This window comes from Poecilia mexicana, unplaced genomic scaffold (assembly GCF_051168715.1).
Source record: "Poecilia mexicana isolate PSO_F unplaced genomic scaffold, ASM5116871v1 scaffold_4, whole genome shotgun sequence".
Taxonomy (NCBI): Eukaryota; Metazoa; Chordata; class Actinopteri; order Cyprinodontiformes; family Poeciliidae; genus Poecilia; species Poecilia mexicana.
In genome coordinates this window covers 28198829-28224341 of record NW_028263373.1, presented here as the reverse complement: position 1 = coordinate 28224341, position 25513 = coordinate 28198829, and the positions used below count along the sequence as shown (strand labels likewise).

General features: G+C 41.5%; 5 protein-coding genes across 5 annotated transcripts; 3 read left to right on the top strand and 2 right to left on the bottom strand.

The window, feature by feature from the left end:
• The first annotated feature begins 68 nt into the window (after nucleotides 1-68).
• Nucleotides 69-5968, top strand: nit2 (nitrilase family, member 2). The gene is made up of 10 exons (XM_015004083.2): nucleotides 69-171; nucleotides 338-456; nucleotides 628-748; nucleotides 1717-1805; nucleotides 1915-2008; nucleotides 2998-3072; nucleotides 3141-3219; nucleotides 3327-3425; nucleotides 4305-4360; nucleotides 4666-5968. The coding sequence occupies exons 1-10, from the start codon at nucleotides 144-146 to the stop codon at nucleotides 4764-4766; spliced, it is 861 nt and encodes a 286-aa protein (XP_014859569.2). The 5' UTR covers nucleotides 69-143; the 3' UTR covers nucleotides 4767-5968.
• LOC106928047 (ICOS ligand-like) lies at nucleotides 5313-11136 on the bottom strand. The gene is made up of 5 exons (XM_015004064.2): nucleotides 10642-11136; nucleotides 10235-10558; nucleotides 8925-9197; nucleotides 8077-8241; nucleotides 5313-6634 (listed from the first exon to the last, which is right to left on the bottom strand). The coding sequence occupies exons 1-5, from the start codon at nucleotides 10706-10708 to the stop codon at nucleotides 6567-6569; spliced, it is 897 nt and encodes a 298-aa protein (XP_014859550.2). The 5' UTR covers nucleotides 10709-11136; the 3' UTR covers nucleotides 5313-6566.
• Nucleotides 11137-11857: 721 nt separating this feature from the next.
• On the top strand, nucleotides 11858-15753 carry LOC106928059 (uncharacterized). The gene is made up of 6 exons (XM_015004079.2): nucleotides 11858-12144; nucleotides 12598-12772; nucleotides 12922-13391; nucleotides 13488-13662; nucleotides 13747-14257; nucleotides 15143-15753. The coding sequence occupies exons 1-6, from the start codon at nucleotides 12067-12069 to the stop codon at nucleotides 15156-15158; spliced, it is 1425 nt and encodes a 474-aa protein (XP_014859565.2). The 5' UTR covers nucleotides 11858-12066; the 3' UTR covers nucleotides 15159-15753.
• A 140-nt stretch (nucleotides 15754-15893) lies between these two features.
• On the top strand, nucleotides 15894-20276 carry gtpbp6 (GTP binding protein 6). The gene is made up of 10 exons (XM_015004075.2): nucleotides 15894-16964; nucleotides 17044-17181; nucleotides 17253-17323; nucleotides 17402-17532; nucleotides 18089-18159; nucleotides 18239-18397; nucleotides 18513-18721; nucleotides 19493-19641; nucleotides 19793-19945; nucleotides 20038-20276. The coding sequence occupies exons 1-10, from the start codon at nucleotides 16610-16612 to the stop codon at nucleotides 20162-20164; spliced, it is 1563 nt and encodes a 520-aa protein (XP_014859561.1). The 5' UTR covers nucleotides 15894-16609; the 3' UTR covers nucleotides 20165-20276.
• On the bottom strand, nucleotides 20208-25496 carry plcxd1.2 (phospholipase C, X domain containing 1, tandem duplicate 2). Its single transcript, XM_015004077.2, has 6 exons — nucleotides 25268-25496; nucleotides 23859-23995; nucleotides 21981-22109; nucleotides 21755-21910; nucleotides 21492-21675; nucleotides 20208-20644 (listed from the first exon to the last, which is right to left on the bottom strand). The coding sequence occupies exons 1-6, from the start codon at nucleotides 25347-25349 to the stop codon at nucleotides 20409-20411; spliced, it is 924 nt and encodes a 307-aa protein (XP_014859563.2). The 5' UTR covers nucleotides 25350-25496; the 3' UTR covers nucleotides 20208-20408.
• Between the last annotated feature and the right edge of the window lie 17 nt (nucleotides 25497-25513).

The following is a 25513-nucleotide window of genomic DNA, read 5'->3' as shown; positions in this document are numbered from 1 at the left end:
AATTATATAATAATATAGTTAATGAATTTCTTGATTGTTGTTGAAATGGAAAAAAAAAGTTATACTCTTATTTTGAAAAGCAAACATCCACCCGGAAGTACTCAGCACCCTGCTTTACTGGGGCTGAGCCGAGTTCTGCACATATGACCGCTGTGACGAGAGTAATGTCGAGTAAGTATGAAAGTATTTGTGTAGTTACCATTTTTTTAACGTTATTCGTAGTTTAAATTTAGCTGTCATTGATAAATAAAAAGTAATAATAAAAAAAAACCCTCAGTAGTTTGTAACTCATGCCGTGTTGTAAAGTCTCCGTGCTGACCGGGTTCTGTTGTTCCAGAGTTCCGCCTGGCTGTGGTCCAGCTGCAGGTGAGCAGCGACAAAGCGAACAACCTGAGCAAAGTGCGGAGGCTGGTGAAGGAGGCAGCGGGACAGGGCGGCAAAGTGGTGCTGCTGCCGGTGAGGAGGTTATTTTTTATTATTATTATTTACTGTATACAGTGACCTTTAGGTTTCTTATCACTCTCTTATTGAGAGTATAAGGAGTAACAAAATGTGGAAAATTTTTTAAAAGGGCCTGAATATTTTTTAAGGCACTCTCTGACAGATTTCCTCCTCACCTTGATTCAGGAATGCTTCAACTCTCCGTACGGAACGAGCTTCTTCTCCAAGTATGCTGAGAAGATCCCAGGAGAAACCACCCAAATGCTGTCAGAGGTGGCGAAGGAGAACAAGCTGCATCTGGTGGGAGGTATGGACTCATGCGACGCCATGGTCACCCACATTAAACCTTTACATTTGAAAAGAAAGTTGCCTTTTAGGTGTTAATTTACAACCTCGTCTCCAAAAAGCTGTTGATGTCTTGTTAAAAATTGCAGCTGAATGAGCTGCAGTTCATTAGGACCAATATCGCAAATTGACATGCACTCACGCCCTGTGTCTGTTTATTCTCAGCAACCTGGTTAAGATAGATTTACAAATTATTTTTTCACCCAAAGAAATTCTGAAAATATAGAAATATTCAGCCCGTTTATAATCCGATTCACGTGGATACAACCCAATGCATCTAAATACCTTCAGAAGTCACCTACTTTGTAAAAAATAAAAAATAGGGAGAAAAAAATTGGTTAGTATCTGCAATAGTGTATCAGGAAAACAAATAGTGAACCCAGAAATTGGTCTTCTAGATGCATTTGAAATAAAACCACCACATTATATTAATATAATGCATAAAATAAAGAGCAAAGTTCTCTTATGGTGTAACAAATTTATAATTGGACATAGTGGAAATAAGTTCATATGTTTTCTCAAGAAGCTAAATAAATTATTCTACACTTAGGGCAAAGTATGCTGCCATCTAGAGGATGTTTTATGTATACTCCAAATTGAAGAGGGAAATAGTATTTTATGGAAATACATTTTCTCTGTTTTTTAATTAACTTCCACTTCCAGAAAATACTGAATAATACAGATAAGAAGATTGCAGCTGATCATAATTTTGAAAACTTTTTGTCAGAGTTGGTCAAAACATTTCTGATCATCATCACATTTGAGTCGCTGATAAAATAGAAAAGAAACCAGATGAACTGGATAACCTGGATCTGCTGGGTCAGTGGAGAGACTGTGGAAAAACGAATGCAAATTAACAAACAATTAGCAAAGAATTCAACCATATTCCGTGTTCATATGAATGAATGCCTCCTTGTTGTTGTTGAACAGGCTCGATCCCTGAAGAGGACGGCGGGAAGCTGTACAACACCTGTGCCGTGTTCGGTCCTGAAGGAGAGCTGATTCTCAAACACCGGAAGGTTTGCATGTTTCTCACCTGCTCAGGTCCCCTTCACAGACGGAGCCGTGCCCCAGCGCCCGCTGCGTTCGTGTAAACCCCGCTCCCCTCTCTGCTCTCTCTCCCAAAAGATTCACCTGTTCGACATCGACGTTCCAGGGAAAATCCGCTTCCAGGAGTCCGAGATGCTGAGCCCCGGGAACAGCCTGTCCACGTTCGACACGCGTGAGTGGCAGATGGGGACGGCTGTCTTTGTGCACCTGGAGCTTTTCCACATTTATCACCGTTAGAATCGCACAATTTAATGTATCTTACTTGAACTTAAGAAACAACACCCCTTTTTTTTTTCATATTTTTCTACAAGTAAAAATTTGAAGAATATCTACTTCATTGATATTCCTGCGGCTCCAGAGCCACAAGTGGCTCTTTGGACCTTCCATAATTTCCCTTAATAACTCTGACTGAAAATGATAAAGAATTAACTGGGGGAGCTACGATACATCAGCCCTGATTTCTTTAATTTTGGGAAGCTTAGTGATCGGCCGATAATTACATGTGACGCTGATCTCATCTACATCAGCAAAGGTCTAAAAATCAACCTAAGTCTTCCTCTGCTCTCCAGTGGGAGACGTTTGGCTGACAGTCTGGCCCACCAGGTCACGTCTGCAGCTAACAATCGTCTCCTACCTGTTGCCAACTCAGCAACTTTCTTGCCATATTTATCAATATTTCAGACAAAAATATCTATATCGGCCAAAATCGAAAACAGCAGGTCAGGATTTTTAAAGGCAGTTGGCTAGAAAACTGCAGTCGGTGCATCAGTAGAATTAACTAATGATTTAAATATACATTTAGTAACAAATACTTTCTTTATGGGCTTTTATTATGTGATAAATTGATTTTCCACAACACAATGACACTAAAAATACAAGTGATCTTGTTTCAGATCTTTTTTTGTAATTAATACGGAAACAATGTTTTTCTTTTTTTTTTTTCCATTTTCCGTCTATGTCACCATTCCGCATAAAGACGCGTATCCATCCTCTTTTCATTTTCTGTTTTTCTTTATTTTAAAACCTAAAAGCAGATGGAACTAACAAGCATTCCCGTCTCTAGGGTTGCTCTTTTACATAGAATACAACAAAATCTGAAACATAAGTAAATGAATCTTGTTTTGTTCAGATTTTCTTCCCCTGTTCTCTTGGCTGTGGCAGCGTTCTGTAGGGTGGGAGTCGGGATCTGCTACGACATGAGGTTCGCGGAGCTCGCTCAGCTCTACAACAGGAAAGGTGAGCGACTGAAAACGACCCATTTGGACTGCCTGATAGAACGACTGAAGAACTTGTTCCGTGCTCAGGCTGCCAGCTGCTGGTTTACCCCGGAGCCTTCAACATGACGACAGGCCCCGCCCACTGGGAGCTGCTGCAGAGGGCCAGGTGAGACTGGAGCCCGCCTGCAAGTTTGCATTGGCCGTCGAGATCCACCGCCGCATTTAATAATCCAGTCAAGATTCCTTTGCGTCATCTTCCCGTGTGTGACGCAGGGCCCTCGATAACCAGACGTACGTGGCCACAGCGTCGCCTGCCAGAGACGAAGCCGCGTCCTACGTGGCCTGGGGTCACAGCACCGTGGTGAACCCGTGGTAAGACTGCAGGAGCACGGACAGACGGGCGGCAGCGGGAACGACCGCCTATTCTGAGTTGATCTTTATCCTTAAAAAAACAAAACAACAAAATCATTACCGTGTAATTCAGTTAGATGTGACGAGGCTGAAGGTTAACGTTTTGAGAACACCTGTGCTCTTATAAACTGAGGCTAAAGCTGTTTTAGTAATCGATTAATCAGTCTACTCTACTGAATCGTGTAAACAAAATGGCACGCTGTGAGGGTTTTTCATTTAACCACTAAAGCCTAATTTGTACGATGTTAAAACTGTAATTAAACCAACGACTCAAGTCGTTTTTTAAATAAGAAAAGTAAACATTGTAGTGACGGTATTCATTTGGTGAACGCTTGATCATTTGTAGCAAAAAAAAAACTACCAGTGAAAAGCTGCAGCCCGTTCTGCTTCATTTAACATCAGTACAGTGAAGGACTGAGCTGTTATTTAATTTATTTTTTATTTTTTTATTTTATTTTTTTTGATTAACCAATTTAATAAGTGGAAATCAAAGATCTCCTGCTTCATAGGAGATTTAAAATAATAATAATAAAAAAAGAATTTGAACCTACAAGTGTCACTTCAGGAGTTCTGGGTTGGCTTTTTTTATCTTAACATAAAAACGTTAATATTTTTTGAACAGTTTGCCTTCAGTACCGCTCTAACTGTGTTGTTCTTTTAGAAAATGGCCTTTTTCGAGTCTGAGTGATTAATCGGTTACTAAATTGGTTGATGACTGTTTCAATAAGCGATTAATTACATTATCAATCTAATTTAATTGTTTGAGTCGTATTGCAAACCGTTGCTGATGCTCTGTGTGGCCGTTTGATCCGATCTGAACGTGTTTGGATGTTTTTACAGGGGAGAGGTCATCGCCAAGGCCGGGCATGAGGAATCCATCATCTACGCTGATATCGGTGAGTCAGAGGTCCTTCCCTCCATTTGAGCTTTGATCTAGGAAGCTATGAAAAAATTATTACTCGATACACAGCACTTCCAAGCAGTCTGGTAAAACTGTGGAGTAGTTTGGGATTTGATTTCAGGATTTTCCACATCTGGACTGGAGAAAGGAAATAGTTTTGTTTCTAGATTTTATTCCCTACCATAAATGTCGTCCCTCCGATCGTCTCCCCTCCCTTTCTCCCTCCCACATGTCAGACTGTGTTTTCCTCTGTGATGAGGTTCTGTATGTTCTGACTCTGCATGTGTGGCCCGACTCCAGACCTGCAGTACTTGGCCGACGTCCGGCAGCAGATCCCAATCAGCTCCCAGCGTCGGGACGACCTCTACGCCGTGACGGCCGTGCAGCAGGGATCGGGCTGAACGCTCCAAACGGGATCACGCTCCTCTAATTATGTGATTTCGGAAAATCCCAACGTTAAATAATCTTGGTTCTTGTCATCGAGGAGACTGGCTGTTAATACTTAGTGCTTGATGAGTGGTTGCGATAGCCAGCCAGCTCTAATTCAGGACCAGCCTTCATGTGAAGAACAACGAACTGGGAGGGAAAACGGTCAAGGACAATTTTCTTTTCTTTTTGTTGTTGTTTTTTTCCTTCTGAACAATTTCTTAAATTTGAGCTCGTGTTTAAATTATGCAGTTTTACATGCGTTTCTCTGCTCTGGTTATCCACCCAAATCCAGGTTAATAAAAAAAAATCCCAGACTCACTAACAAAAAGTGTTGATTAACTCAGAGATACTAAGTAACAGACGGAGCTGTACGACATGTGATTCAGAAACAGATTCAGGCGTTTTTTTTAATAATAAGTTACCATCAGAATAAATCCTTCCTTCAGCTTCTTGTGGCTTTTAAATTTTTAGAAGAAAAGGGAAATATCCCATAAACCTTCATTTATGTAGATGCGTCATTGATTAAACCAGACAATCTTTATTTAGAAAGAATCCCTTCTGAATAAAGGGAACTTTAAAATCGCTATGGACAATTTAAAGTGCTTCACAAAACAAAGAACACACACAATAAAGAAATGCATAAACTCCATGGCTAAGAGTAGAGCTAAACGTACAAGTACTGCATTGCTCTTAAGAACATTTGCAGCTGCGTTCAAAATAAAAGCAGCATTAAAATAGCCAGTGCTTTGTTTCCCCCCCTCCCCCAAATAGAAATCATATTTCTACAAGGCAAATAAATCAGCAGTGGTGACAGTATAAGAATATTAGTTTGGGCTCCAGTGAGGTTCTTCATTCCCTGAACAAACAGGAGGGTTTTTACTTAAAGGCAGATGGGGTGAAAGCGAAAAATACAGAAAAAAACGTAACATGCGGCTAACATGGTTTGAAATGCTTTCAAGTGTGAACCAGGAGGATTTGAAGGAAAATGAAAAACATGCGATCCAATCGAAGGATAAAAGAATAGTTACAGTGGAAAAAAGACACAGGCGTTGATGGGAGACGTCCTACGGTTACCTATGAGTACTGTAAGAATCAATGTCTGTGTGAAGCCACATTTTTGGCAAAAGCTACAATAATGTCCCACAGTTGGAAAAATAAAACGTTCTGAAGAGTTTGTGGTTTGCTGAAGAGAAATAATTCCAACAATTAACCCCAATCTTTTAATTCAAGCTACACTACACTATAAGCATGATGGGTTTGGGATCACAATATGCGGAAACTTCTCATTCTACACGATCTGGTCTGTTTGTTGCGTACCAGGAATTGGTTCCAAATGCTCAAGGAGGTGCTGCTTTATGTTGAAGAGGAAATTGGTGCTTTAACAAGATGATGACCGCCCAAAACACCAATAAATGACCAGTAACAGCATTACATTGTGGAGCTAGCCGCCCAATCTTTGGACTTCACCATCAAAAACCCATTTTTCCTCCCTCCCTGTAGAGTAAGGGCAAATTAGACACATGTTCTCATTAAGAACAGAATGCACCGTGCCACTAGTGTCCTTGTCATTTCCGACTGGAATCAATCAGCCGGCACATTTAAGAAAAAAGAAGACAGCAAGCTTAGGATAATAAGCATCTAGAAAATGCAACATGCAATGATTCAGAACTATTTACATATCAGTGCTTTTTTTGTTTTGTTTGTTTGGACTGGTTATAAAAAAGTGGCGGTGGATCCATCGATTAACTTTTCTCTTTTCTTGTCCTTTTCTTTCACACGTCAGTCTCTTTTGGCTCTGGCATCATTTCCTCAGTCGCCTGCTTGTACTGATATCGTCGACCTGATGGACACAAACATTCAGTCAGACACGGCAGCAAACACAAGGCGGCTCACTGTTGTTAGAGGAGCTTTCTGTTTTTACACATCCAAAAAACATCGAAGGGGTATTTACACCCCTTCGATGTTTTTTTTTTTGTCATGTTATGTATTTTATCGGGATTTCTTGTGGTAGAAGTGGAGGAACATGATATGAATGAAGAGTGTTTTTGTCAACATCAGCCAAATCTTGCCATAGATTCTGAAAAAGTTGACTTTTCTACCAAATCATTTTACGCCACTTTTGCCTTCGTTCCTTCTAAATGAAATTAATGCTGAACTGCAAAGAGTTCCCTAAACCATTTCCAAACATATACCATTTAAAACTGATTTTTGTGGTTAATTAAACCACATTATTAATCATATTTTTAGGCTTTAAAAAAATCTAGACATTGCGGAATAATATAATCTTATTTTTAATGAAAATATAAGAAAAAAAGGCTCACAACACAGTTAATAATTGAACCAGCAACTGCTGCTCAAATTCTAAGCAGGTGTGTTGCATAAAAACACTTAAAAGACTAACGTGCCAAAAACTAATATGTATATCTAAGACCAGTTTGATTTTATCTTTGACCAAAACGATTAAGAGCCTCTCCCACCACCTTCAGAATGATTAACATGATCTAACTGAGATAATGTATAACCTAAACCTCTCCACGTCATTATCCCTGACCTATCTGCTGGTCACTAACAAAACTCTGGACTTATGGGAAAAATCAACCACACTCTGGGCTACGTTTATTAATTAGGTGATTTCTGAAAGTAGCCACTTTCAACAGATTTTATTAAGGGGCATCAAAGTAAAGAGAGGTAAATGTCACACATATTTCTATTTGGGGGGAAAAAATGACAATTTTCCTTTTTGTGGTTGAAATGTGACAAAAATGTGAAGAAGTTAGAGCAGCATGAATAACTTTTCAGAGGTATAAATCAACCTGGCCTGGTTCAGCCTGGAACAGCTGCAGCCAAAACACATCAAGGTGGAGTCAAATCCTAGTTTGGACACTTTGCATGTTTTATCTTAATGGGTTCACCGTCAGAGGGAATTTATTTACAGTTATGCTGAAATTAAGGAGTAATGAGGTTGTAAATAAACAGATCCAACTCAATGCACATGATGCATTTCCTACAGAACTGCATTCTGTACTGACAGCCCCCAAAAGACAAAGATACATACATTGATATTTCAAAAGAAGAAGAGGCAGGAACAAAGTTATATAAAAGGAACTTCTGTGTTAGAGTTTCACACCTAGCTTGTGAGTTTTGTGAAACATGCAAAACTTATTAGTCATACAGCTACTTGTGCAGATTAAATGCCGTTTCATGCCAACTCCGACGGCCTGAGTTGAAAAGCATTCACGGGTTTCCTCGCTTCGCTTTCCGGAAAAGTATCGATCGGCTCACCTCTCCGTGGTTCCTCGTACTCCTTCTTCCTCCTCTTGCTTATCTTGTCCAGGTGAATCTGATAGTAGATCCCGGAAAGCACCATTATGGCGACCACCACGCACAGGACGGTGCTGAAGATCCACATGCCCTCCGACGCGCGACTCCCGCTGCTGCTGGCTCCCACTGTGAGTCCAAACAGCAAACAGAGTGACGGCGCGTTCTGGCATCCCACTGAGAAGACCTGACAGAAGGTCTTCTTCGAATTAAATAAAATTGGTGCCAAATCATGTACCAAATCAAACCAATTTGGCGTCAATCAACTGTGCTGCAATATATTTGCTGCACAAGCCAGCACAAACATACCACAGCAAATTTATATCAGTTTTGTTAGATTTTGTAAATGTTGCATTTATATTGAAATCTTAAAAATAATAAAACAAAAACATTTGCGGCACAACATTTTTTTGCTGCACAAATGAGTTTATATCAATTTTGTTAGAATTTTTAAATCTCTCATTTACATTGAAGTCTTAAAAATTATAACAGCACAAACAAAAATGCGGCACAAAAAGTCTTTGCTGCACAAACTTATCATAGTTGACGGACCAAATATTTAGTTTGATTTTGTAAATGTGGACTGACTTCTTGACCTTTGATGACCTCTAGAAACATATCTTAACATCTTCAAAATGATACCGGCACAAACGAAAATGTCTGCGGCAGAAAGATTTCTGCTGCACGTTTGACACCATTTATGCAGGTTTGACACCATTTATGCAGGTTTGACACCATTTATGCAGGTTTGACACCACCACCATTTAACTAGAAGAAGGACCATCTTCACTGAGCGCCAGTGTTAGACTCACGTTTGACCGTCAGGGTTTCGTTCGTGGACGGGTTCTTGATGGTGCACGACACGGTGTCGTCTTTGGAAACGTTGACGGTCAGCTGGCTGGTGACGTTGTAGAGATGGGAGTCGGGGAGCGCCTGGGCCTGGGTCCTCATGGAGCCATTGGGGGGCTGCCGGCTGTCGTTGATGAGCCAGTAGACGGCAGGCTTGGGGTAGCCCCCATAGGACCGACACAGGTAGGACCACTCTGTGCCTTCTTCCCTCCTCACCTCAGGGATCCTAAAGCTGGCTGCGGAAATGACAAACTCACAAACGTAAGGCTTTTTAAATGATTTTGTGATTATTTACTGTAAGTACATCTGAGTTAATTAGGATATAATTGAAAAGATGACTGTTGCTCAATAGTTAAATTGAGAAAGTAACATTTACCATGTAGATTTGTGCTTTTGACAATAAAATGAAAGTCTTCGTTAAGCTTGTCAGTAGAAAGCAAGAAGCATAAGGTGCTGTAAAATTTCTTGATAAAGATCTGCATGGAGTTAAGACTAGTGTGGATTGCTTATGCACCTTTTTCTACATAATTTTTTCCTTCCACTCAACTTTCCATCAACATGCTTGGATACCACACTAACAACCAGTTTCTTTGGTGGTGACACATAGTAGCTTACCCTCGCTTGTACACAGCGACTGTGTATGCCCAGTCAGCAGTCTTGAAGGGGCAGTGTTATGCATTTTTCAGACACATGAAGCCATTTTATTAACACAATCAACTAACTTCAGTTGTTATAAAAATGCTACATATGTCAATTACGGCTTAAAATAAATTTTACTCCCTGGTTTAACACCTGGCAATTGGGCCTCTGTCTCTGTGGGAAGTCATCACAACATGGCTCCTCTATTAACCCATCTGCTGCCACTGTCAGCAGATGCGCAGTTCCACCAGGTGTTTGCTAATTGCTGGTGGCTAGTCTGAAGGAGCTGAGTGAGGGCGTTGCGGGGGACGAGGAAGAGCTTCGTCCACGCAGGCGTTTTGCACAGCTGAATGTTTGCCATTCAGCTCAAACATGCATGAAATAATCAAAGCAACACTCCATGTATGTTTTTAATGAGGGAATAACATTATAACATGATGTTAAAGCTGAAAAAGTCGATTTTGCGTAAAACTGCCCCTGTAACTCCGGTAGACCAGATCACATCTGTAAGGCAGAATCACCAAAACTAGGAAAAAAGTGCTCAAAACCTAATTCTGTTTTTGTGGCGCCTCTCTGTTTTCGTTTCTTATTTAAAGTCATTTTAACCGATTTATTTTAATGGTATGGAACTTACCTGCGACCCTGAGACACCTGGTACACAGAGGCGCGCTCTGGTTCTCCCCTGACAGCAGGAACAGGCTGTATCGGCTCCTGTCGTGTTTGGGCTGAGCTGACGGCAGCTCCAGGGAGAAGTTTCCACTGGTCGCTGCGTCTGTGGGAATCCTGGCATAATTCACGCTCCACGTCTCCACGTTCCCATCCCCGTCCCACAGCGATCTGAACACGGCTTTATCGTGGTTCCTCCACTCAACGGAAAAGTTCAACAATCTCCCCAAGTTAGGGTGGCAGGGCAGCAGCACCGGCTTTCCCACTTCACCGAGGACGCAGTCTCGCGGCTCTGTGCAGAAAGAGAAACAGAAAGAGATGAATGAGGTCGGTCGGTGCGACCCGCAGGGTGGGCAGAAGGCCGGATCAACTTACCCAGAGCGGCGCTCAAACACAGGCAGCAGAGCAGCAGCGCCGCGCCGCGCCACGGTGCCGCCGGCATCGCGCCTTCCCTGGCGCACAGGAGCGCATACAAAGACCGCGGAACGGCTCCTACAGCGTCTGGCTTTTCAGTTGGGAAAAGCGAAACTCGTCCATTATTGACACACTCCACACACACGCGAAAATATGTCGGTTCTGCCTCACTTCCTCGTCCAGCGCCGAGCCGTACGCACACCTTTCCACATGTTCAGTCATGCTGCGGCTTGTTCTGCCATACCTGATCTCCTGTTTTAGGTCAGCAAAAATACAAAAAATAAAAAAAATAAATACCGCGGATAGGAGTTAATGAAGGAACAGTCCAGACTCCAGGCTCTTCAGTGTCGGTAAGCAAAGATCAGGTGAGGACCCACATTATAGGTGGAGGTTGGTTTAACCTGCTAGACAGCTTTTTAGACCATACACACACCCACACACACATGTTGGTAAGGAAGTATGAAACAAACATGTAGCGAAGTATTCATAATAATAAAATAAAGCCTGGAGAGGTGAGAAGAACTGTGGCGGTAGTAAGTTTGTTGGCGAAATTTTATGAGGACAAAAATGCTCCGACATATCAAATTAGTACACAAGCATGCAGTCATATTCAATTCAAGCTCATTTTATAAATTAAAAGTTCCTTTAAGTAAGTATTAGACATTCTTTTAGTTAAGGATACATTTCTGATTTAAAAATTATTTTTTATTGTTCTGATGCTATATTGTAATTCTGCATTAGAGTATAACAATTATCAATACAAATCAATAATATTAAAATTTATTAAACATATATATTCTACACATAAAAGGAAATTAAATATGTGAGAGTCAATTTGAGGCCTAGAACTTCGCCTCAAATTGTGGAGGCGAAGCTCTAGGGATGTGAATCTTTTCCTAAGACATCATGCAGCATTAACCTTTCTCTATTTTAGGAAAGAATAGCACAAACTTTATGGGCTTTTCTACTGCACGAAAATGTTCATACTTAAGGGCTAATGATGTTTATTCGAAGGTGGAACCACGTATTTAATTTACAACACAACTATTGCATATTTGATGATGAGACTGCAAAACATCTCTTCATTCCCTGTTTCAACAGTGATGCCTCTTCATATGAAATGCAATATTTTTTTAAAAAAAAAGAATGTCAAAAAATATTTTAATAAAAATATTTTTTCTAAAACGTCTGATTGATTATTTTAAATTTCTTTCTTTCTTTTTTTTATTATTATCTGTGAATGTTAATCTAAAAGCACACGACTCTCCGAACCCAAAACAATCCCCATAACTCGGGTTCAGGACCCGAAATTTTGCGCATGCGCATAGTACGCTTAAACGTCGCAACCCCTCTCAGAAACACACGCTCTCCGGACCATTTTCACGCATGCCCAAAACAAAGATGGAGGCGTCTGACCATGATTACAGTTACCCTCTCGCCAATGCTGAGGCTGAACACCAACAAGTAAGCTAGCTTAAACTTTTTGCATATAGCCCTATTATAAAAATACGTCTTTTGTATTAAATTGTTTTTTTTATTATTATTATTATTTGGCTGCATCGAGTTGCGTTTCCGCGAAGTATCCAGCTGTAAGAGTCGCTCTCAGGCTCCGCCACTGTCAGGTCTTTTCCGGTTTATATATTTTTTTTACGTAAAAAAAAAAAAAAACTTTATTGAAAAAAAAATCCCTGAAACAGTAAATGAAGACGAAATAATTTGACGTTTGGTCAGGTTTCAACCAAAAGTATGTATTCTACTCAGATTTACATTAAGCTTAAATTTAATTAAATGCAGATGATACATTTTTACTTATTGAAACTTACCTGGTTAGACAGGATCTAATTTAGGAGTATGAATTGGATGCAAGCCACACTTTTAGGTGAGCTTAATCTGATTTCCTGTTCCATCTTCCTCCAGCTCCATATAACAGTTCAGACGGGGCGTTCACTGCCGTCTATGAAAAAGTGTCACTGCTGTCCATCTCCACAGTATCACTGTCCGTTTTGCGGGCCAGGATTTTTTAAGCCCACAAAACTGTCAAAGGTCAAGATCCACATGGACGGACATTTTAATAAAGCAGTTTCCTATCTAGGTACGGTGTTTTTATTTACAGTCATTTAAACTGTGATTGCAATTTTTCCCCATCTGTAGGGTGTGTACGTATATGTGTTTGTATTTGTATGTGGTAAATTTTAAGACGTAAATATTGGATTCTAAATCAAATTCCCTTTGATGTTTCAGATTACACCATTCATAGATGTGGACTCGGTTGCAGGAAACGGCAACACTTTCACTGCTTGTACTGCACGGCTACCGTACTTAGGAAAAGAGACCTTAAAGTCCATCTTTCATTCTGCCACATGAAACACACCCGAACACCGTCTGTTCAGACCTCAGACTCTTCAGCGCCCGCACAGAACCCAAACCCCACACAGTCTGCCCGGGACTCAAAACCTACACGGTCTACCCACATCCCAAATCCTACAAAACTTGCTAACTGCGCAAAGTTCGAGGAAGTACTGGCTTCATGGCTTAACAACACTCTCCTCATGCGCCGGGACCCTGCAGTTCACACACGCTTAGAGAAACCATCCGAGCTCCAGCCTCTTCCCTCTCCGGACCTTGTTGGTATGAAAGAGGATAAAATAAAGACGGCCAAAGACCATGACTATGGTTCCAACCTTGACGAGGCTGAACCAAAGGAGAACAAAGTAAATCAGTTTATTATGTTTTTTTTAAGTAAAGTTTTCAAATAATTTTCCTTGTATTGGAGAAATTTGGCTTCATTTTCTTTTCACATTTTGCAGCGCCATATAACAATTCAGACGGGGCGTTCACTGCCCTTTGTGAAAAAGTGTCGTTGCTGCCCATCTCCACAGTATCACTGTCCGTTTTGTGGTCTAGAATTTTTTAAACCCACAAAACTTTCAAAGCTCAAAATTCATTTGAGTGGACATATTAAAAAAGCAATTCCCCATGGAGGTATGTTTCTATTGTTTTGTTAAATTTAATATTTAATGGATTGGTTGTTAAATATCTAATAAATGTCACCTATTTATGTTTCAGATTACACCATTCATAGATGTGGACTCAGTTGCAGGAAACAGCAACACTTTCACTGTTTGTATTGTACGGCTACGGTGCTCAGGAAAAGAGACCTGAAAGTCCATCTTTCATGCCACATAAAACGCACAAGAACTCCTCCAGCTTCTGACCAGAGCTCAGACTCTCCTTTTGAGATGCCTAGCCAAACCCTGGCCCCTACATCCTCTGCCCAGACACAAAGTCCTGTAACATCTGTCCTGAGCCCCAACCCAACATCACTTCCCCCCAACCCCAAAAAACGAGCTTGCAGCACTAAGTTAGAGGAAGTACTGCCTTTAAGACCAAACAAAACTGAGCCGTATAGCCTTCCTCAGAACCCTGTAGTTCAAACATGTGTCAAACAACTTTCTGTGGTAAAACGTCGCTGCTCTCCGGATTGTGGTGGTACATGTGTTAAGGAGAATCAAATGAAGACGGAGGCTCAGGACCATGATGGTTCCAACGTTGGTGAGCAATCATTGAGGAAAACAAAGTGAGTTTTCTTTTTTTTTCCTTCTTTTTATTCATATAGTTTTGCTTTTATTATGAAGCCTCTTTTAATTGGGCTGTTGAGAAGAGTTTCTTACCGTGATTTGCTAGCTAAACACTAATGGGAAAACGTTAGCGGTTAGCTGATGTTTACTATTGTAAATGGCGAACAGTGGGGGCAGCCGTGGCTTTTCAAACTTTGCGCATATGTTCACATAACTACTACATAATCTGTGGGACTCTGGGATTTAGTAGAATGCATACATTTTTTTTAGTTTGATCAACTAAACCAGAACACTGATTGGCTTCAAGTAAAAAAAAAAAAAAGATATTGAAAAGTCAAGAAGATGTCACTTATCTCACATTGTGCTACCTTGGGATCAGTTCCAAACCGTCCTGTTAGTGAGAAGGAATAAATCGTAGTCTCCGCATCGTAGTCTAAATTAATCAGATTCCCTGCTCCATCTTCCTCTAGCTCCATGTAACGGTTCAGACGGGGCGTTCAGTGCCATCTTTGAAAAAGTGTCACTGCAGTCCATCTGTACAGTATCACTGTCCATTCTGTGAGCGACGATTTTTTTTAAACCCACAAAACTGTCAAAGACTGGGATTCATTTGAGTGGTAATTTTAATAAAGCAGTGTCCTAAAGAGATGAATTGACTAATTGTGATAGGTTTTTTTTTCCATATCTAGGGTATATTATGTATGTGTTTATATTTGTATGTGGTCAATAAAGAAAATGTAAATGATTTATACAAAACCATAGTAAAAATGAAAAATCACACTTCGTGTTCTAGTTTTTTTTAATATTTATATATTTATAAATGTTTTAATTTTTATATGGTTAATATTGCATATGACTATTGAATTTCAACTTTGATATTTCAGATCACACCAGTTGTAGATGTGGACTCAGTTGTTGCATGAAACAGCAACTGTACGGCTACAGTACTCAGGAAAAGAGACCTAAATGTCCATCTTTCATTCTGCCACATAAAACACACAAGAACTCTGTCGGATCGAGGCCCAAGCTCTTTTTCTTCATCCAAGGAATTGAGTTTTGAGACTTTTTCAAAAAGAACATATCCCCAGAACCATTCCCAGACCTCACGCTTTATATGAGTCTGAGCAGAAGCCCTGTAGCACCCCGCCCCGACGGGACCCAGCATTATATAGTCTACCATAGTTTAAGCCCTATGTTGCTTTTCCTGGTCCAAGCCTTATCAGTTTTCCTTGTATCATGAAGTTAAAGAAAGATCTACCTGTACAAGTAACCAAAACCTGCTCTTGGTTATAGTCAGTCTCCCATGCTTATGGACTCATAAAAAAAAACATCGCTGCTAACATGATATTTTGAGTTATGGTTATAGAAACCTCATGTGAAGGTGATTTTTCTTTTCTACAGATTATATTTTGATATTCACATTATGATCAAATTGTGACATTCTGTTAATTCAGTGCTGATTTTCAAAAATAAATGTGCAATTTATTCACACAACAGCAACTTTATGTTATGTTAAGATATAACGGATGTATCTTAGATTGGCATCACGATCACCTAAGACATAAATATTTGAATGCATACTGGTTAAACCAAGACCAGTGTGTATGTATGTTTGTGTTATTGGTATTACAGTATAATGAATTTATTACATAGTCATTAATACACCGTTATGCACATTTTGTGAAAGTAAAAAATAGGAGTACTGAGTATCTGACCTAAACAACAACAATTTATTTTAAAAATTGCATCATCACATGGACCAAAACAAGAAGCTATGTGGAAATGTTGGTATTCTAAAGATCAAAATGAAAATAATTCATGGAAATAATTTATATAATGGAAATGACATACATTTGGAAGAATGAGTTGGAAATATTTTTTTAATGAACTTCTTTCAATATAAAACGTAGGAATTTTTGACCAAAACTGCAGGTGTGTGTGTCTGTGTGGTGAATTTTTGGTTAAACGAAGCTTGTTATTTGGTGAAGTTGCTCACAGTGTGTAGATAATCCAGAATTTTTACTCAAGAGTAGCAATGGATCATAATAGTTACTCAAGTAAAAGTAAAAATACTAATAAAAGTGTTCCCCTCCAGCACATTAAACAGATATTCAATTATGTAACTGAGTAAATGTAACTTAGTTGCAGGCAGCGTTCATTCAACAAACCGCCACTGTTTCTGTCCCGTGTCTAAATTAAAGAGCCGCCGCGCCAGTAGGTGGCAGTGCATCACCGCTACTTTGAAAGCGCCGGGAGAATAAGTGTCAGCTTGAAAGAGGTAAACAGTCCACGCTGACCTGCACCAACAGCGTTTCGCATCATGTGTCGGTGATAAAACCTCCCGAGGCAGAATGAAGACTCTGAGGTTCGTTCATTCGCGACTGCCTCTCTTCCCACGGAGCTGTCAGAGACCCGCAGCCGCCTGCAGGCTTCTCCCCCCGTCTCACCGAGGACAGCTGCCCGTCCTTCAGTCCAGCAGGTCCCTGGCGCTCTCCGCCTCCAGCCTGAAGAACTGGAAAGACCTCGGCAGCAGTTCACACACAGAGGAGGAGGAGGAGGAAGAAGATGGAGACCTCCTGGAGGAGACGGAGGTGGAGGAGCTGTTCCAGCAGCATGTCCCTGCGGGGATCGGACAGGGACAACACAGGGTGTTTATCGTCCACCCGGATGTGAAGTGGGGGAGCAGAAAGCAGTACCTGACCACAGGTATGACGAGTCCAGCACGCGCAGTTGAACAAGGCGGTTCCTCAGAGGGTTTTTACTTCGCTGTGTGTTTAATTTACAGCTGAGCTGATGATGGCCGAGGCCGAGGGACTGGTGAACACCTTGGACAACTGGACAGTGGTGGATAAGATCATTCTCTCCACGAAGACACCAGAGAAGAAGAAGATATTTGGAAAGGGAAACTTCCAGCTTCTTACAGGTACTACCGGCCTCTCATCAGTCCTGTCCGATGGGAAGTCTGCTCTGAATGAAAATGTGTTTTCTGTCCAGAGAAGATCAGGGAGACCCCGGGAGTCACCGCTGTGTTCGTCAATGTGGACCGCCTGTCCTCTGTGTCTGAGGTGAGACTGCGTGGAACTGACCGTGCTGAGTGGTTCATTAGACTTACTGATGCCTCTTGTCTCCAAATCCAACATCAGAGGGAGTTCGAGGAAACCTGGGGGGTGAAGGTCTTTGACAGGTACTCTGTTGTTCTCCACATCTTCCGCTGCAACGCCAGAACCAAAGAGGCCAAGCTCCAGATCTCACTGGCAGAGATCCCCTTACTGAGGTGATATCACACTTCATGTCACTACCTGTGTGTCGGGGTTCTCACACTGAGTGATCATGAAGGTAGAAGAACATTCGTGCTGATAACAGTGGGTGCCTGTACATCTGTTTGTCCATTATCAGTCAATCTGCCCACCATTTATCCAGTTTTCCATCCATCTGTTAGAAAACCCAAAAATGAGACCGAAGTGAGAGTAGAACTACTTCAACATATTTTTTAACTCAAAAGTAAAAAGTAGCCGTCCAAGAAATTACTCAAGTAAGAGTAAAAAAATAATAATAATAATAAAAAAAAAAATAAATAAAAAAAAAACACACAAAAAAAAACTGAGCAATTGATCAACAAAAATAAATGCCCACCCCTAATTTATACTTTTAAAAAATTTGGTAATAAAATATTGAAAACTGTGGAAACTTGATTCTGGTAAAGTTTGGAAGTTGGGCAGGAAAATATAAAGTTGCATTTAGCCTCGTCGCCTTTGTTGCACTCTTAACGTCTTAGTGTGCTCTTTTTGCCGTCTTTCCGCGGTAAAACCCGCTTTCTGTTCCACCTGCAGGTCTCGTCTAAAAAACGACATGGCGGATTTGGATCAGCAGGGCGGGGGAGCGAGGTACATCGGAGGCTCAGGTGATGCAGCCCTGAGACAGCCAGCGATCCGCCACATCGACTAAAGACCCGACTGACCCTTCCTGCTCGGTTCTTCCAGGGGAGACGCTGTATGAAGTCCAGCAGAGGCTGCTGAAGGAGCGGGAGACGAGGATCCGCTCGGCCCTGGAGAAACTTCGCAGAAAGAGGCACCTGCTGCGGTCTCAGCGGAAACACAGGGAGTTCCCCATCGTGTCCGTGCTGGGATACACCAACTGTGGTGAGAGCCTGGAGACGCCACTCGGAAAGTCTCGGGCACATCGTTCTCATTCGTTTTTGCTCGTATCCGTGTCAGTTATTATTATTATTATTATTAATTATTTCCATCTGTTCAGGAAAAACCACTCTGATCAAAGCTCTGACTGGCGACAGCGGCCTGCAGCCCAGGAACCAGCTGTTCGCCACCCTCGATGTGACCGTCCACGCCGGCCAGCTGCCCAGTCACATGACCGTTCTGTACGTGGACACCATCGGCTTCCTGTCCCAGCTCCCACACCAGCTCATCGACTCCTTCTCCGCCACCCTGGAGGACATCATACACTCGGTAGGGAGTCCGGTTTCTTCTTCTACACCCACTGGAATACGACGAGCTTTTATTTCATTTATTAGACTTGGCTAAATATTAGGAAGCATTTTGGAAGAAAGTGATTGTGAGGTAATTAGTGCTCTCAATATGTTAGGAGTTTTTTTTCAGTAAATTGCCGTTTTTGAAGTCTATGTGCTTCCAGTTATCGATTAATTAATTGCTAAATTTATTAAGGATTATTTCAATAATCAATTAATCGTTTCAGCCCTGTGCTCATTTATTAGAATGATTAAAGTCTCCCAGTAAGCACTCTTTGTTTTTGGGAAAACATGAAAAAAAAAGAGTAATCAGGAAATCTTTTTGTAAGGCTGGCATTGGAAGCAGACACCACATTGTCTGGTGGGTTTCGTCATCGTCCTTCCAAAAAACCAGCTATGTTGATCAATCTGATTCCAGAACTGCACAATCCATCAACAACCATAGCCATCTCTGCATTATTTATCCAGCAAAGGACTGTAATATTTGATTAATTCAAGCTTTTAATGCTGATGAAATATGGAAGGCACATAATGCTGCCCCTTTAAAACACCTCTACAAGGCTTTAGCACACACACTCGCTCAACGAAAGTACGTGGCCTTCTAAATCACATCATTTTGAATGTTGTTTTGAAGATTAACAGAACCTAGATAAAGTTACAAGGTGTTGATGAGGCCTTCCCTAACCCTAAGATTATCACAGTTAAAAACATATTTTTAAAAAAAGACTCTCTTCCCATTCTTGCGCCCCAGGATCTGTTGGTTCACGTCAGAGACGTCAGTCATCCAGAGACGGTGAATCAGAAGGCAAACGTCCTGAACGTCTTGAGGAACCTGCAGATCCCACACAGGCTGCTGGACTCCATGATCGAGGTTCACAATAAGATCGACCTGCTTGGCAGGTAAGAGTCTACGCTTCCCCAGCGGAGGAGGAGCTGCTTCGGTTTCTGCTTTGGAAATTTTGCAATCTGAGATTAAATCTGCCTCTGCTGACATCTTCTATTGTGTGTGTGTGTGTGTGTGTGTGTGTGTGCATGCGCGTGCGTGTGTTAGTTATGAGAGCTCGGAGCCCTGTGCCGTGCTCATCTCTGCCCTGCAGCAGCGAGGCCTGGATGAGCTGAAGAGAGCTGTGGAGCAGGAGATCGTAAAGTCCACCGGAAAGCAAATCCTGGACCTGAGGGTAAACCTCAGCTCTCCTCAGTTAAGGTCAGAACGTGACGTTCGGTCAGCTGGTTTCATGTTCCGTTATGGACAAGAGGTGAGCGTGTGTGTGTGTGTGTGTGTGCCCTGGTCCACAGCTGGTTGTACAAGGAGGCCACCGTCCAGGACGTGCAGGTGAACGCCGAGGAAGGCTCGGCCGTCGTCAAGGTCATCATCAGCGCCGCTGCTCACGGACGCTACAAGAAACTGTTCGAAAGTAGATGAGAGAGGAAAGGAGGAAAAAAATGACTGAACTCAGAACCATGAAGAGCTTAGAAAAATACTGTGTTTACTCTGCAGCGATTAAAAGATCAGAGCTGACAAATCCGAGAAAGAATGAGACGTTTTCTTGTAAGAAACATACACTTGGCTTCACGTAAGAAATGCAAACTGTTCTCGGGTAGAAAACAAAACACATCAGCTGGTTTTCTTTTTAAATCTGCTGCTCCTTCTGGGAACGGGCGGAGGTCTACGGTCGCAGTTTGTGGTTCAGTCCGATCACCAGGGAGCAGAGCGGAAGCGGACCCACGAAATCCCCCGCTATGATGTTGAGGCTGTGGGGGTCCGACCCGGGTCTCTGCTGCTCCACCCACTCCCTGAGACGCTCCCAGTTCCTGAAGGTCAGCGTCCGCAGGGATTCCTTCGGGTTCTTGGCGATGTATGACCTCGGAGCCGTGAGGTTCAGGCCGGAGACGAAGAACCCCTCTGTGGAGACAGGAAACGTTGAGTGATGCCGCATCTCTCCACCTGGAGGCGCCACTGATCAAAGTCCAGAACTAAATCTGTGGCGAAACTTGAAAACTGGCTTCTCTGTACCCAATCTGACTGAAGGTGTGAATCTTCACACCTTGAGAAATTTGGCAATGAAGATAAACGCGTGAAACCAAACAAAAATCTTAAGAGATAGTTGAGATTTTAATGTGACAAAATGCGGCTGGTCGAGGAATCTCTGCAGTCTGTAGAGATACGATGGTTTAAGTCACAAACTTGCTAGAAAAACCTCAGACATTTTCACTCATCTCAGAAATTTTGTACACACAACAGGGACATTTCAGAGTTTTAAAAGTCAAATAATTTCAAGAAAAAAACAGAAATTTTCAGATCAATTTTAGAAAGTTTGTAGAAAAAACAAGGACATTTGAGCTTAAAAGGTAAAAAATTTGCCAAAAAAAATTTTTTTTTGAGATGAATCTCAGAACTTTTCAAGAAGAAAAACTTGGAAACTTCTGACTTTCATATGTCAAAGATGTTCAACTTTTGGATGTTTTGAAAAGTCACAGTTGCTAAAGTTGCTATAAAAAAACCTGACATTTTCAGATTAATCTCAAGAATCTTCTAAAAACAATAAGGACATTTCTGAGTTTCAAAATTCAAAAATTTGCTCACCAAATTTGCTTCAGATTAATCTCAGAAAATTTAAAAACAATAAAATAAAAAGATTTCAATGTTTTTTTCTAGAAAATGTAAAAAAAAAAACTTGGTGGAAATGTCCTCATTTTGTTTTCCATCTCCAAAGTCCCTGATCCGCCGCCGTCACAGCAGACCGACTCACCTGGTCGTCCCATGTCTTTGTTCCAGTCCAGGCAGCGGATCACGTCTTGTGCCGTTGTTTTATTCGCCCACCAGTACGGTATGGCGGGCCACAGCTGCGGGTGTCTGGCCACCAGCTGGGATTCGTAGGACAGGATGACCTGGTAGCCGGACGCCCAGAGCCTCCGCAGGCTCAGGACCGGCTCCTGTTCGGGGGACAGAGGACACGGTGAGGCGGCGTCTGGTGTTCAGAGCCAACGTCAGCAGCAGGAGGAGGGAGCCCACCTTCCGGGGACACAGCTTTGAGCCGAACAGCTTCTTCAAGTGGGAAATGAACACTTCGTGGCACGCGTCGTCCATTCCCTCAAAATGGCTGCAGGCTAGGATGACGACCTCCTTCGGGTGAGAGTTCAGCCATAGCTCGACGCATTCCAGCGTTTTCTGTGGAGCGGGAGCCTGTTATGGTGGGAAGCTGCGATGAACGAGAGCTGCCGACGTGACCGGAGCTCACCAGAACTGTCAGGTGCGTGTATATGACGTGTGTGAAGTAGAGGTCGTCAGACGGGTCGTTGGGTTTGTGCGCAACGCGGAGATCGAAGAACCGGATTCCCTTCGACAGCTGCTCCTCGATGCTCTTGTCCTAAACACAAGAACGAAACTCCATGTTTGAATTCAGCCTCCTGATCGGATTTAGATCCAAAATTTAAAAGTAAAATCCGATATATATAGAATTTTTTTCCATACCAGAAACATTTCCTACGATGCTGTATTAATAGCTAAAAACTAAACAAACTAAAGAAAAACTAATCAGTCAACTCTGCAGTTTCTCTAATCTCCGTGGAATGTCCTCTCTCGCTGTTGTGGTTCTCAGCCTGTGAACTCTGACCTCTGGTTTTCAGCCCCTGTTCTCCCTGAGAACATCGAACAAACGATCACATTCTGCTCTATCTGCGTCTTGTTAAACTTTGGATCATCTCAACTTGAAAACCTTCATGACAGTCATGTGACTTCTGGCTCCAAAACGCTGATATCAGCGACTCCCTCATCTCCGTACCGCAGGTAAGATCAGTTTAAAAAAAAAAAAAAAAAAAAGGTTGTTTCTTGATGAGATCAAGGCAATTTAAATATTTGCACTAATAATGTTATTTTCATATTTCCTCACCTAACAAAGATAAATCTATTCTGTCGGGTTTTTCTGGGACAGATCGACACAAAGCAGTCCAGGATTTGAAGTGGAAGGAAAGCGATGTGCGGATTTCGTGAAATTTCACACGTAAAAATCTGTAAAGTGTGGCGTGCTTTTTGTAGCAAGGTTACTTTAGTTTTTGTCAACTGATAAAAATAAAAATTGTAATTAGTGAGGAAAAAACTATAACAGGAACCATATTGTGCGTTTATAAAATTAACTAAAACTTACTAAAATTCTGCTTTCATGTTTATAAATCCATTTATTAGCATTTCGAACTGAAGTGAAATTGATTTTTTTTTTTTTTTTTGTCCACACACAACCAGTTCAGCACTTCATACCTGCCTGTGGTTCTGTCTGGTAGTGAATATTAAACAGTAGATGGCATCTTCAGAAAATTGATCCAATTATTATTAATGACCATGTTTGCCCCCAACTGTTTCTGTCACCATTTCATGGACTTGTCTGCTGAGGTGAATATAGTTTTATTTACCTACAATTTGCTGTGCAGTCCTTTGGCTAGTTCAAATGAAATAACTTCATGGGATTAAATAAAATTTGAAGTGATGTGCCAAGCAAGTGGAGCCATGGTTACCGTTGCCAGGAAACATGAAACCAGCCACATGGCATTCCGAGTCAGTTCCTTTACTGTAACATTCCCTCTGCCTGGAGAACCTGAAGATCCGGTCCAACCAGAACCATAACTGAGCCCGGCGTCTCAACCACCCAACCAACGCCTCAGATAACCCACTTTTGAACGCCTTCAAGAGGAAACAGAGTTACTGATGGGACCAACGGGAAGGCTTGGTCTTGATCCAAGAGATTAACGGTATTAAAATCTCTGGGGCTGAAAGTGTTTGATTCATTAAGAGTCTCAGTGAATGTGGAGAAACAAAGACCCGTCAGAAAGAGATTCCTCTTCGTCTGGAAGAAATGATGCGTCTGACCTCTTAAATAAGACATTATTTGTAATAAACTTTAAAAACCTCAGTCCTTTTCTTTCCATTTCATAATTAAGCACTGCTTAGAGTTGCTCTTCATAAAATCTCCATTAAACACGTTGAGGTTTGTGTCGTGACGTTTCTAAAACTTGATCTGGGTAAGGAGAAGATGAAAACCGAGACGTCCTTTCTTGAAGATGAACTCTGAACACGTTGACTGGTCGTTTTTTGTTTTTTTTTGTTACTCCACATTTCTTCGTACCTGTGTGGTGGCCCATTTAAAGATGAGAGGCCTGGTGACGCAGTAGAAAAGTCTGTCCAGGAGCCAGAAGCAGTCCGACTCGGACCGGAGCAGGGGCGACGTTATGTCCAGACAGTAACTCATGGCATCATGGCTGCCTGTTGTGAACGAGACGCCAACGCAACATTTGAGACTTCCAGGAACGAGAAACGGGTTTGTAAAATGACGTCACCTCAAACTGGAACAGCAGGATGAAAGAAACACTTCTGTGTTATTTTTAGTCTCACTTGAAGTTATTTTTGGTGATATCTGACTGCTAAACCATTATATTATAAAATATATAATGGGCTTCAAAACAAAAGGTAATTTCTATTTCCTTGAATGACCAAGAGTTCATCACTTTCAATTTTTTTTTGTGCAAATGACATTTTTTAGAGCACAATTCTCTCTCAATAAAATTACCGTTAAAGATGACACCCAGTGGTGTTTTTCTTTTTGTTAAAAAAAACCTTAACCTAGCAGCAGATAAACAGTTGGGTTTGTATGTATTTGGTTATATGCCTGTTTGAATCATTAAATTTGATTGGTTGTGATGTACATCTTTATGAACACTGAAGAGTGTTGATAATGAACTTTGACCATTCCAGTCTGCCCTGATTATCATGTCAAGCCTCTTCAACGAGTTGATAAAGTTTCCTTAAAACAGCTACAACGAAAACGAACATTTTGTTCCACCCGTACTAAATACAAGAGGCTTTTGATTTGATATTAAAAAAAAAAAAAACACCACCAACAACCACATGCAAATAAGGAACAAAAACAGGATGAAAAACACAAGAGACATTTTGAGAGGAATGCTAATCAGATGCCAAGGTCATGACGTCATACAAGGTTTGTGGAAACCTTTTTTTGAGAGAGCAAATGTTATCTTTGTTAAATGCATATTGTCATCAGAACAGAAGAAAAACAATGGAACAACTTATCAACATACAACTAAAAAGACTAATAAATTTCAAAGATGTGTACCTTGTACTTTTAATACCCCATAAATGTCAGCATTTAAACACCACCGGATCTAGTGGATGTCTAGTAACATGAACAAACTTCAAATAAATGGCAGACTACTACAGTAATAACCCTTTCAAGATAACAAATAAATGTAAAACAGCACAAGCAATTCAAATGAAAACTTAAATAAGGGATGTTTTATGTTCAGTCGTTGAGTAAAAGGACTTCCCATTCCTGAACGAAGCTTTGTAAAAGGAAGAATTTTGCATGATAGCAAGACGATTAAATTCAAGCATATAAATAAAACTGCTATTTAAAAGAAAGAAAAAAAAATCCGAATTAATATTAAAAATAATCTACAACATCAGAGGATAACTCCTACTGCAGCCTGCGAGGTTCAGTGTGAAGTGAGAGTGACCTACCGGGTATCGCCAGGTCCGTCAGGGGAACGTCCCACAGCTCCTCCGGCAGGGCGGACATCCAGTCCTGGTTGTTGACATCCATGTCGAGCCGTCGGTATCCGAGCTGCGGCTCTGAGCAGCCACTTTTACCGTGGGTCACATGGTTTATCTGCTTCCCTCCACCTGATTCCTCAAAGCCATCGACCACAAACAGCAGCGGCGGCAGGACGAAACCGAAGGAGGGAGGAGAAACTCGCAGTTTCCTGG